Source organism: Thamnophis elegans, chromosome Z (assembly GCF_009769535.1).
Source record: "Thamnophis elegans isolate rThaEle1 chromosome Z, rThaEle1.pri, whole genome shotgun sequence".
NCBI lineage: Eukaryota > Metazoa > Chordata > Lepidosauria > Squamata > Colubridae > Thamnophis > Thamnophis elegans.
The window spans coordinates 62,708,349-62,720,936 of record NC_045558.1 but is presented as its reverse complement, the minus strand read 5'-3'; the positions used below and the strand labels follow the sequence as shown (position 1 = coordinate 62,720,936).

At 45.0% G+C, this 12,588-nt stretch overlaps 1 protein-coding gene across 1 annotated transcript in view; it reads right to left on the bottom strand.

Annotated features, from left to right (window-relative positions):
• Window positions 1-1,966: 1,966 nt before the first annotated feature.
• The window catches only part of STAC (SH3 and cysteine rich domain), a 202,612-nt gene continuing 191,990 nt past the window's right edge, over window positions 1,967-12,588 (bottom strand). The window contains exon 12 of the mRNA XM_032235867.1: window positions 1,967-2,065. Within this exon, the coding sequence (XP_032091758.1) occupies window positions 1,967-2,065 (99 nt within the window). The remainder of the gene's footprint in view (window positions 2,066-12,588) is intronic.

Sequence of the window (12,588 nt, the reverse complement as noted above, 5' to 3'; positions counted from 1 at the left end):
ATCCACAGGTATACAAAGTAATAATAACTAAGATATGGTTGAATAGAAACATTAATATGTACCATATTTTTCAGAGTATAAGACACACCTTTTTCCCTCAAAAAAGAGGCTGAAAATCTGGGTGCATTAATACACTGAATACAGCATTTTTTTGCCCCCTGAAACCCCACACCCTTCATCAAAATGGCCATGCATAGCCTTTAGGAGGCTTTCAGAGTGCTCCTGGGGGCTGTGGAGGACAGAAATGAGCAAAAAACAGGCCATTTCTTGCTCAATTTTGCCCCCCCCTGCCCAGCCTCCAGGAGTACTCTATAAGCCTCCTAAAGGCTATGCCTTTTTTTGACAAAAAACATACTCATTTTTGCAAAAAATGGGCTGTTTTTGCTCATTTTGCCCCACCCACCCACCAGGAGCACTCTACAAGCCTCCTAAAGGCTATTCATGCCCTTTTTTGAAAAAAAAAAAAACAAACCCAGGCCTGTTTTCATGAAAAACTGCCATTTTTGGGAGGTCTGCAGAGTGCAAAAACTTTTTTAAAAATTTGCCTCTTCAAAATCTTGGTGCATCTTATTCTCCAAAAAATACAGTACTTGAATGCAATTCTAAATATGAGGAACACTTAACAGAAAGTTGATTCATGCAGTGGCTTAAAACAGTGTCCAATATTAAACATGAATACTGTATGGATATTAAAGCCTTTGATCCACCATAGCAAAAGATGTATGTATGTGCACATGCATTTCTGATTTCACCATCAATGGTGGTAGGAAAAAAGATGAAAGCCATTTGCTTGTAACAGAAACATGAATCAATAGAAAACAACCCAAATGTCTTTTAAAAATTACTTTATTGCTTGGTATCAAAAGAAATGACAATAATTAAAGGCCATCGTAAATCGAAACTAATATTAATATTTATCCTATGAGGCAGGAATGAAAGAGAAATTGAACTAAGAGAAGCAGTTAAAACAGGGCAGAATGACAATATATTGCATTGAAATAAACAATAGCATGTACAAATGGTTATATAGTATTATCGGGTCTTTGCATACTAAAATACAATGTAATCATTTGAGGAACCCCCTAATTCTGGTCAGTGGTTTGAAACCAAACAATGATATAAAGCAAGTTAGGTTAATAGTGTTTCTTCTGTACTGCTACAAAGGCAAAAGCTGACTCGAAACTGATTCAACTGGAATCAAAACAATGTTGTTTATATTGGGTGTCAAAACAAAATGTGAAATGACCAAAATTTTGGCTTCTGTCAGAGGCTGTTATCCCAAAGCAGTGATATTTCTGTTAGACTTAATAGAAGTTTTTATACACACATCTGACTTTGTGTTGGCTTATAGCTGATTCTAGCTTTCAGGTGAATTTTCAAACTTTGCTGTTTGAATGTGTGCTCATTTTTCAATGTGTTAATTTATTTTTTCTTTCATCCCATATATTTTTCATCTGTGGATATATGCATTTTTCATTCTGAAGGAAACTGACCACCCACAGGAACAAGCCAATGTTGTGTGTGTATGCATTTACCCTCAAATGTTCACATCCATGTACACACATAAAAAAGTGTTATTTTGGCAACAACATCTAATTGGCCTCACTGGGGAAAATGTTATTCATCAGTTGCATAATCAGAATTTACATTTGTGATCTGCATGTTTTTAGATATACATGCTGACCAATTTAACCTATCTAAAAGAAACCTGCAGAGCAGCATGTTTCCCAAATTGATGTCTACATGTTTCACTTAAACTGCCTTTTAATTTTTTTAAAAAAAGGGAAGGCCTCCTCACCCGATAACAGAACTCTGCAACTAAATGCAGTTGGTCTTTGTAGTTGTCTCCTGATTCCCCTAGTCATCTCCAAGACAGCTTGTTTGGGTAGACACAGTGCAAAATGAAGCAAGCAGATATTCCTGGCAAAGCTTTGCTACTGTATTGCAGTTGCTGAGCGGGCAAATTTCAGATGTGTTCTAAGACATCTACTGGGACAAAGCCCTTTTTTTCCCCACTGCATACTTCGATAAATCCGTCATGTTCTTTTTCTGAAGTTATGCAGATCTGAAGATAAACAATGGAGAGAACAGTTAAACATGTCTCACACTCAAACACTACTATTATTATGGAATGCAAATAGCTGCTGCATATAGTAGAGGAGACAATAAGCTGTAAATACACTGAATTGAACCAGGCTACCCAACTTTGCAGCCCTCTTTTAAATTTCTTTGATGTTTGCAAAGGGTATGAAGATGGAAACTACTGCTTTCTAAATATAAGTGTTCAGTTCATGTCCTATCCAAGGTTGTCAAACGGGCAGCCCATAGGCCGGATGCATCATGTGAGGCCCCACCCATCCCAACTCCATGAATTGAAAAATACATTGTGATGGCATACATGATGGCAACATGATGCCACGAGTTTGACACCTGTGTGCTACACACTTTTTATTTATTCATCATATTTATTATACATCATATTTCTTTGTGACAATAAGCCATTTCTTTGATAAAAGCTATTAAGAACAAGCACATTACTGTGGCTGAGATGTTTGCTAAGAGTTGCATAATAAATGAATTAAAACTAATAGAAATGATGGTTCAGAGAAATTCTAAACATACAATTTTAATTAGTTGTAATCTTACCTGTAAAATTATACACTGCTCAAAAAAATAAAGGGAACACAAAAATAAGACATCCTAGATCTGAATGAATGAAATATTCTTATTAAATACTTTGTTCATTACATAGTTGAATGTGCTGACAACAAAATCACACAAAAATTATCAATGGAAATCAAATTTAGCAACCCATGGAGGTCTGTATTTGGAGTTACACTCAAAATTAAAGTGGACAAAAACACTAGAGGCTGATCCAACTTTGATGTAATGTCCTTAAAAGAAGTCAAAATGAGGCTCAGTATTGTGTGTGGCCTCCACGTGCCTGTATGACCTTCCTACAATGCCTGGGCATGCTCCTGATGAGGTGGCAGATGGTCTCCTCCCATACATGGACTAAAGCATCTTCCAACTCCTGGACAGTCTGTGGTGCAACTTGGCGTTGGTGGATGGAGCGAGACATGATGTCCCAGATGTGCTCAATTGGATTCAGGTCTGGGGATGGGGCGGGCCAGTCCATAGCATCAATGCCTTCGTCTTGCAGGAACCGCTGATACACTCCAGCCACATGAGGTCTAGCATTGTCTTGCATTAGGAGGAACCCAGGGTCAACTGCACCAGCATATGGTCTCACAAGGGGTCTGAGAATCTCATCTCGGTACATAATGGCAGTCAGGCTATCTCTGGTGAGCACATGGAGAGCTGTGCGCCCCCCTAAAGAAATGCCACCCCACACCATTACTGACCCATTGCCAAACTGGTCTTGCTGGAGGATGTTGCAGGCAGCAGAATGTTCTCCACGGCGTCTCCAGACCCTGTCATGTCTGTCACATGTGCTCAGTGTGGACCTGCTTTCATCTGTGAAGAGCACAGGGCACCGGTGGCGAATTTCCCAATCTTGATGTTCTCTGGCAAATGCCAAACGTCCTGCATGGTGTTGGGCTGTAAGCACAACCCCTACCTGTGGACGTCGGGTCCTCATACCACCCTCATGGAGTCTGTTTCTGAGTGTTTGAGCAGCCACATGTACATTTGTGGCCCACTGGAAGTCATTTTGCAGGGCTGTGGCAGTGCTCCTCCTGTCCCTCCTTGTACAAAGGCAGAAGCAGTGGTCCTGATGCTGGGATGTTGCCCTTCTACGGCCTCCTCCACATCTCCTGATGTACTGGCCTGTCTCCTGGTAGCTCCTCCATGCTCTGGACACTACGCTGACAGACACAGCAAACCTTCTTGCCACAGCTCGCATTGATGTGCCATCCTGGATGAGCTGCACTACCTGAGCCACTTGTGTGGGTTGTAGACTCCGTCTCATGCTACCACTAGAGTGAAAGCACCGCCAGCATTCAAAAGTGACCAAACCATCAGCCAGAAAGCATAGGAACTGAGAAGTGGTCTGTGGTCACCACCTGCAGATCCACTCCTTTATTAGGGATGTCTTGCTAACTGCCTATGTTTTCCACCTGTTGTCTATTTGATGTGCACAACAGTATGTGAAATTGATTGTCAATCAGTGTTGATACCTAAGTGGACAGTTTGATTTCACAGATGTGTGATTGACTTAGCGTTACATTGTCTTGTTTAAGTGTTCCCTTTATTTTTTTGAGCAGTATATATAATTTGCACAACTCCATGGAATTCATATATCCAATTAAAGCACTGGATTCTTCTTGGTGGCTTGAGATCACTATTACCTTTTCACAAGAGTTAGGGGAATAATATTGCCTTTGATGGTTTATGTATTAGTTTAATCCTATGTTCCTATGAGTTCAGATATGAGTTATGAATAAACACTATAATTTCAGCTGGACATGATCATTTTATATGCAGGTAAAAATTAAAAGCCACATCCCTAACATATCTCATACAATTTTGCAATTGTAAAGAACATTTATTTATTTATTTATTTATTAATTTGTCAAACAAAAATGAGAACAAGAATAAAAAAAAATTCAATGACTGTGACAATAGGCACATTAATGCACTTATACATGACCCCTCTCCTGACCATTTAACTATGAAGTAAGCTCCATGGAAGTCAATTTGCAACTGAAACTATGAAAATTTGTAGCTGAGACAACTGGATCAGATAGAGCATTCCAGACTTTGACAACTCTATTACAGAAATCATATTTTTACAGGCAAGTTTAGAATGATATACATTAAGTTTAAAGTGGTTGTTTGTGCATGTACTATTGCAATTAAAATAAAAGAAGTCATTCACAGGTAAAGCATTACTATGTATAATTTTGTATGCAATCTAGGTCTGACTGCAAGTGATGCAGTTCTGTTATACAAACTAAGAATTTCAAGCCTAGTGTTGTAGCCCAACAGTGGCTGGCTGAGCTGTTGGTGGAGTCTGACAGCGATGAATTGAATTGAATTTATTGCATTTATATGCCGCCCTTTTCCCCGAAGGGGACTCAGGGTGGCTCACAATCCAAGTCAGGGAAGGGGGTAAAGATAAAGCATAAAAAAGACGAACAGAACAATACACAATTTAAAAGCACACAACAACCATACCATTCAAGGAAGTAGTAGTAGTAGCAGTTAGACTTATATACCACTTCATAGGGCTTTCAGCCCTCTCTAAGCGGTTTACAGAGTCAGCATATTGCCCCCAACAATCCGGGTCCTCATTTCACCCACCTCGGAAGGATGGAAGGCTGAGTCAACCTTGAGCCGGTGAGATTAGAACCGCTGAACTGCAGATAACAGTCAGCTGAAGTGGCCTGCAGTACTGCACCCTAACCACTGCGCCACCTCGGCTCTTATAGGAGGGGGCAAAGCTCTTTAGCCCCAGGCCTGTCAGAACAGCCAGGTTTTAAGGGCTTTGCGGAAGGCCTGGAGGGTGGTGAGGGTTCGAATCTCCACAGGGAGCTCATTCCAGAGGGTCAGAGCAGCCACAGAGAAGGCTCTCCTCCGGGTAGTCGCCAGTCAGCATTGGCCGGCGGATGGAATTCAGAGGAGGCCTAATCTGTGGGATCTAATCGGTCTATTGGAGGTAATTGGCAGCAGGCGGTCTCTCAAGTACCCAGGTCCAATACCATGAAGAGCTTTATAAGTGACGACTAGCGCCTTGAAGCGTATCCGAAGACCAATAGGCAGCCAGTGCAGCTCGCGGAGGATAGGTGTTACGTGGGTGAACCGAGGTGCACCCACGATACTCGTGCGGCTGCATTCTGGACAAGCTGAAGTCTCCGAATGCTCTTCAAGGGCTGCCCATGTAGAGCACGTTGCAGTAGTCCAGTCTAGAGGTCACAAGGGCACGAGTGACTGTTGTGAGGGCCTCCCGGTTCATGTAGGGACGCAACTAGTGCACCAGGCGAACCTGGGCAAATGCCCCCCTGGTCACAGCTGACAAGTGGTGTTCAAAAGTCAGCTGTGGGTCCAGGAGGACTCCCAAATTGCGAACCCTGTCTGAGGGGTGTACTGTTTGACCCCCCAGCCTGAGAGATGGAAAACTTGGCCAATTAGTAGGAGGGAAACACACCAGCCACTCGGTCTTATCTGGATTGAGTACAAGCTTGTTAACCCCCATCCAGACCCTAACAGCTTCGAGGCACTGGCACATCATGTCAACCGCTTCACTGAGTTGGCACAGGGCGGACAGATACAACTGTGTATCGTCCGCATACTGATGGTATTTTATCCCGTGCCGTCAAATGATCTCACCCAGCAGCTTCATGTAGATATTAAACAGGAGGGGGGACAGGATCGAACCCTGTGGCACCCCATAATTCAGGGGCCTAGGGGTCAATCTCTGCCCTCCGACCAACACCGACTGCAACCTGTCCGAGAGGTAAGAGGAGAACCACCGTAGAACAGTGCCTCCCACCCCCACCTCCCGCAGTCGTCGCAGAAGGATACCATAGTCGATGGTATCGAAGGCCGCTGAGAGGTCAAGGAGCACTAGGACGGAGGCATGACCTCCATCCCTGGCTCTCCAGAGATCATCGGTCAGCGCAGCCAAAGCGGTTTCCGTGCTGTAGCCAGGCCTAAATCCCGACTGGAAGGGATCTAGATAATCGGTTTCCTCCAAGGACCGCCGGAGCTGAAAGGCCACCACTTTCTCAACAACCTTCCCCACGAAGGGAAGGTTGGAAACTGGACGATAGTTGTTTAAAACGGCTGGATCCAAAGATGGCTTCTTCAGAAGGGGTCTCACCACCGCCGCCTTTAAAGTGGGGGGAAAGAACCCCTCTCGAAGGGAGGCGGTAACAACCGCCTGGATCCAGCCCCGTGTCACCTCCCTGCTGTTAGCAACCAGCCAGGAGGGGCACGGGTCCAGCACACATGTGGAGGCACTTACGGCTCCCATGGCCTTGTCCACGTCCTCAGGGGTAACAGCTTGAAAATCAATCCAGTGATGTCCATCCAGATTCTACCCTGGTCCCTCGGCTGGCTCTGCGCAATTGGAGTCCAGGTCCATCCGAAGCCGAGCAACTTTATCCGCGAGAAATTGGACGTAGTCCTCAGCTCTGCCTTGCAAAGGATTGCTCGTATCCCTCCTGTTTAGGAGGGAACAGGTTTGTCAGCCTCTGCTTTGCTGTTGCTTCGGCTGCCATGAAACGGGGAGGGAGGGCATGGTATTTGGGAGGGGTTACTCATTGTGCTGGAGGAAGGTTCTGGAGTTCAGCGGCTGATCGGACTACGCATGCGTGGGAGTTTCCCGCCAGGACTAACGGCACCGGCATTCCATCTTCATGATGCCTTTTGAAGTTATCTCGCACCTGACACTTGGGAGAATTATGATTGGACTGTAACTGTGATGCCAAGGGGGTGGGGGAATGGGCTATTCTATATATCAATCGCTTTCGCGCCTAAATATTCAGATTTCGCTTCGCTATGCCTTTAATCATTTATAATTAGTAAAAGTACACTTGATTTCCACACATGGAGTCTCGTGGTCTTTCTTTCCTAATTATCTAATGGAGAGGTGCTGACAGTAAGCAAAATCTCACTAGCACCCCACCAGGAGATTACAACCTTCCATGGGGGGTGTACTTTCAAGAAGAAACGAAGACAATGTCTTTGCACGCAAGCAATGAAGACATTGAAAAGGAAACTGCTGAACCATCATTACCTGAGAGAATGGCTGAGTTGGAAATAGCGGGCCTTGTGATCCCCCCCCCACTGGTCCTTGTCTATGGGACAAAAGGAGGACAGCGCAAGTTGGGATGCTGGAGTTACCAGGAGAAAACCTCAGGCGAAGCCACTTGAAATGGGGCAGATCTTGCCCAAATGAAGGCCCCGAGAAAGAGTTCAACCGGAGGACTTTGAACAAAGGTACTCTATGCAAAGATTCGGGGAGGGTGAAGAGGCCGAGGGAGGATGGGAGCAAGCTAACCCAGAGACAGCTTAACCCCTCCCAACTCTGAAGCCCCCTTTCTGGGTCAGAAGTGAGTGAAAGGGAGGCCCCACAGGCAAAGTCAAGCCGTTCACATGTTTCCGTTGCGGGAGGGGGGGCCACCACGCTCCAGAGTGCCGCGCTAAATTTCCCACAACCACCCCACCTCCTGCGAAGAGGGAAGGGAGATCAAGCAAGGCCCCAGACAAAAAGAAAAAGGAAGCTGCTTTCTCTGCTGATGCCACCCCCCCCCCCCGTGCTTCAGGCAGGATGTGGAGGAAGAAGCTGACGCTACCACCATCTCCTCTGATGACTCCGATGATGACGCCTCGCCTCGCTGGGTGAGTTCAAACAAAGGAACCATGCTGATCCCAATTGAATTAAGGGTTCCGCCCGATGAGGTGTCAGTGCAGCTTCCCGCCCTCCTTGACTCGGGCTGTTCCCACTGTATGATCAATCCTGCTATGGTGGAGAAACTAGGCCTCAAGTTAAAAACTTTGAAAACCCTTATTGTCTTTTGCCAGATAGATGGGTCCATTTCCCATCATCAAGCTCATCAATCCTGTTTCGGTTCGTTTGCAGCTGCCCAAGCATCTCAACCGTGTTCATCCCGTGTTCCACATTAACCTCATTAAGCCTGTTCGTGTTTCTACTTTACGTCCGCCTGTCGACCCTCCGCCTGCCCCCCTGTTGGTTGACGGTGAACGTCATTTTGAAGTTCGTGAGTTTCTGGATTCTCGACGGTGACGTAATCGAATCCAGTACTTAGTGGCTTGGAAGCATTTTCCTCCATCTCATACTGAATGGGTTGACAAGTCCCATGTTCATGCCCCCTGGCTGCTTCAACAGTTTTATTCTGCTTATCCTGACAAGCCTTGACTTTTTCCTCCCCCCCCTCTTTTCTCTTCTGTGTTTTGTTGTTCGTCTGTTTGTTTGTGTTTTCTCGTTTTCCAGGCCTGACTGCCTTTTTCCGGGGGACGGCTGGATGTCAGCCTCTGCTTTGCTGTTGCTTCGGCTGCCATGAAATGGGGAGGGAGGGCATGGTATTTGGGAGAGGTTACTCATTGTGCTGGAGGAAGGTTCTGGAGTTCAGCGGCTGATCGGACTATGCATGCGTGGGAGTTTCCCGCCAGGACTAACGGCACCGACATTCCATCTTCGTGATGCCTTTTGAAGTTATCTCGCACCTGACACTTGGGAGAATTATGATTGGACTGTAACTGTGATGCCAAGGGGAGAGGAATGGGCTATTCTATATATCAATCGCTTTCGCGCCTAAATATTCAGATTTCGCTTCGCTATGCCTTTAATCATTTATAATTAGTAAAAGTACACTTGATTTCCACACATGGAGTCTCGTGGTCTTTCTTTCCTAATTATCTAATGGAGAGGTGCTGACAAGGTTATCCTGAACAAGGCATCTGGGTGCGACTCAGCGGAAGCTATCAGAGAGGCAATGTGTGTTCTTTTTGTCATCCTGATTGCCAAAGGTAGACTCTGATGCTGGATGTTAAAAGCGCTCGGTCTGACTCAGACTTACTGGATCTCCATCGTTGCTCTAGGTGTCTCTTTCGGCGCTTCATCTCCCGGAGTTCCTCAGTAAACCAAGGAGCCCTCCTGGATCCATTGCCTCGGATTGGCCGTAAAGGCGCAATCCGGTTAAGAGCCTCTGCCGCTGCTGAATTCCAGGCAGCAACCAGAGTCTCCGCCGGACTGCGGGCGAGGGTATCAGGAACAACACCAAGCTCTGTCTGAAAGCCAAAAGGGTCCATAAGGCACCTGGGGTAGAACCACCTAATCGGTTCCTCCTCCCTACAGTGGGGGTTTGGTCTCCGAAAGTCAAGCCTCAGTAGGTAGTGGTTCGACCATGACAGGGGTAAGATCTCGCTACCCCTCAAACCAAGATCACAACTCCACAGCTCCGAGAGGAATACGAGGTCGAGCGGGTGACCTGCCGAGTGAGTCGGGCCACGAATTACTTGGGTCAAGCCCATGGCTGTCATGGAAGCCATGAACTCCTGTGCTCCATCAGAGTGTTCACCGAGCGAAGGCAAATTGAAATCCATCAGAACCATAAGCCTGGCATTTAGCGACAACAGCCTGAGACCAGGGTCCTGATTACTCACACCATCTGGCCTTGGAGTGGGACTCATAGGGCCAGAAGGAGGGATCTCTGTAATGTAGCAAGCTCTCCTTCCCCGGTAATGGCTAGCCCTAAAGTCCCCGCCATATCTGCTGGTCCGGGCCACTCCCGTGTCCGTAGTCCCTCCACCCACCCCCATAGCCCCCGCATTTCCCGACAGGCCCTTCAAATCAGTCATGCACTTATACATGACCCCTCTCCTGACCATTTAACTATGAAGTAAGATCCATGGAAGTCAATTTGCAACTGAAACTATGAAAATTTGTAGCTGAGACAACTGGATCGGATAGAGCATTCCAGACTTTGACAACTCTATTACAGAAATCATATTTTTACAGTCAAGTTTAGAATGATATACATTAAGTTTAAAGTGGTTGTTTGTGCATGTACTATTGCAATTAAAATAAAAGAAGTCATTCACAGGTAAAGCATTACTATGTATAATTTTGTATGCAATCTAGGTCTGACTGCAAGTGATGCAGTTCTGTTATACAAACTAAGAATTTCAAGCCTAGTGTTGTGGCCCAACAGTGGCTGGCTGAGCTGTTGGTGGAGTCTGACAGCGATGAACACTATGGGACTGCCCTGGAGGCTGAGGAAGACTCTGGGGGGTGTTCGGAGTCAGAGCAGGGACTAGAGAGGGTGTTGGCCACCAGGTGGTGTCTGAGTCAGGGAGCAGTGAGGAAGAACACAGGGAGACTGTCCCTGACATACATATGCATAGGACTGCAAGGAGAAGGGAGCAGCTTTGGAAAAAGGATCACAGAAGGAAATAGGAACAGGTGGCTACTGATTGGACCCTCCCAGAGAGCTTATAGACAGGAGGGGAATTTTGCAGGAAACAACAGTTTACTGATCCAGCCATAGAGAAAGATAGGGAGAATTTCGTGAGTTCAAGCCTTGTTTCATAGAGATAGCTTTCTGGACTCACAGCCAAGGGGTTGCTTATCTCCCTCCTTAGTTGAGGCAGACAGCCAAATCTGCATCTGTATATATTGTAGAGGCTTGGGACAGAACAGTTTGTTTCCTGCCCTCTAAAACAGATTTAAATATAATTTAAAATGGAGCAGCTTCATGCAGAAAACATGCAGCTCACACAACAGGTAGCTGTGTTGGCTGCCCAGGTGGCTCAGCTCCAAGTTCACACTGCTCCACCACCACCTCGGAGGAAATGTCCAGATGCAGTGCTTGATAAATTCGATGGCAACCAAGCCATGTTTCCGGCTTTTTTGGGACAATGCCAGTTGTTTATCTGCTTCAGAGCAGAGGACTTCCCCACTGACCGAGATAAAGTGGAGTTTATGATTAGCCTTAGCCTCTCTGCTTTGCTGTTGCTTCTCTCTGGCTCTGCAGCTCGTTGGACTACCCCACTGCTGGTCTAGGCTAGCCATTTGCTGGATGACTTCAGGGGGTTCTGTGACCACCTCAGGTTATGTATGAGGACCTCATTAAGATGGAGACAGCTATCCGATGTCCGAAGATTCTGAAGCAGGGACAGTATTCCTTGCAGGAATACATCAGTGAGTTTAAGCTACTTAGCCAGGATTTGGCTTGGAATGAGGCAACCCTCATGGACACATTTTTTAAAATAATTTTTAAAAATTTTTTAATTTAAAACAAATACATCATCCTTCTTTACATGCTATAGAAAGTGTATCAGTTGGTTACAAAAAAACCTTTCATGCATCTCTTCCACAGTAAACGAACATAGTTCATATTACCTTAAGTATTTTAACTCAAATATTTATACATGTCACCATCATTATATCTCCATTTTCACTTGACTATAATTGTTTAAACGTCCTTCATCATAAAGTATACCAAAGTTAAATACATAACCACATACTTGCCTTTCAATTACTATTTCTAAAATCCTCCACTAAGACTAAATCCTTATGTCCTGTTCTAGCTAAACATCCATAATATTTAATAACAAAGTTTTCTAATCCCCCTTTCCAAATCACTGTTTAAAGTTTACATCCAGTTTCCTTATGTTTACCCATATCTGTATATGAATTATTATTCTTATCCCTCCTTTATTTGACTATATCCTGTATCATAACATTTCCCCCTAATAATCAAACTTTAATTGTATCTAACTTAGTTTATTATTATTATGATACAATTGTATCACAGCGGCCAGTTGTTTCGCCGGATTTGGCATTGGTTACTAGTCGGGCCCCACCCAGGGGTCTAGTACGTCGTAACGTATTTTCGTAATATGCGTGCAGATCCAAGCAGTGCGGCTTTTTGCATTTGACTGATGGTGATTTTGTCAATTTTTAACTGTTTTAAATGTAATTCCAGTGCTTTTGGAATAGCACCCAGTGTGCCAATTACCACTGGAATTACCACTGCTGGTTTGTGCCATAGTCATTGAATTTCGATTTTTAAGTCCTGGTATCTTGTGATTTTTTCATGTTCCTTCTCGGCGACCCTGCTATCACCTGGTATTGCGATGTCTATGATTGTAACCTTG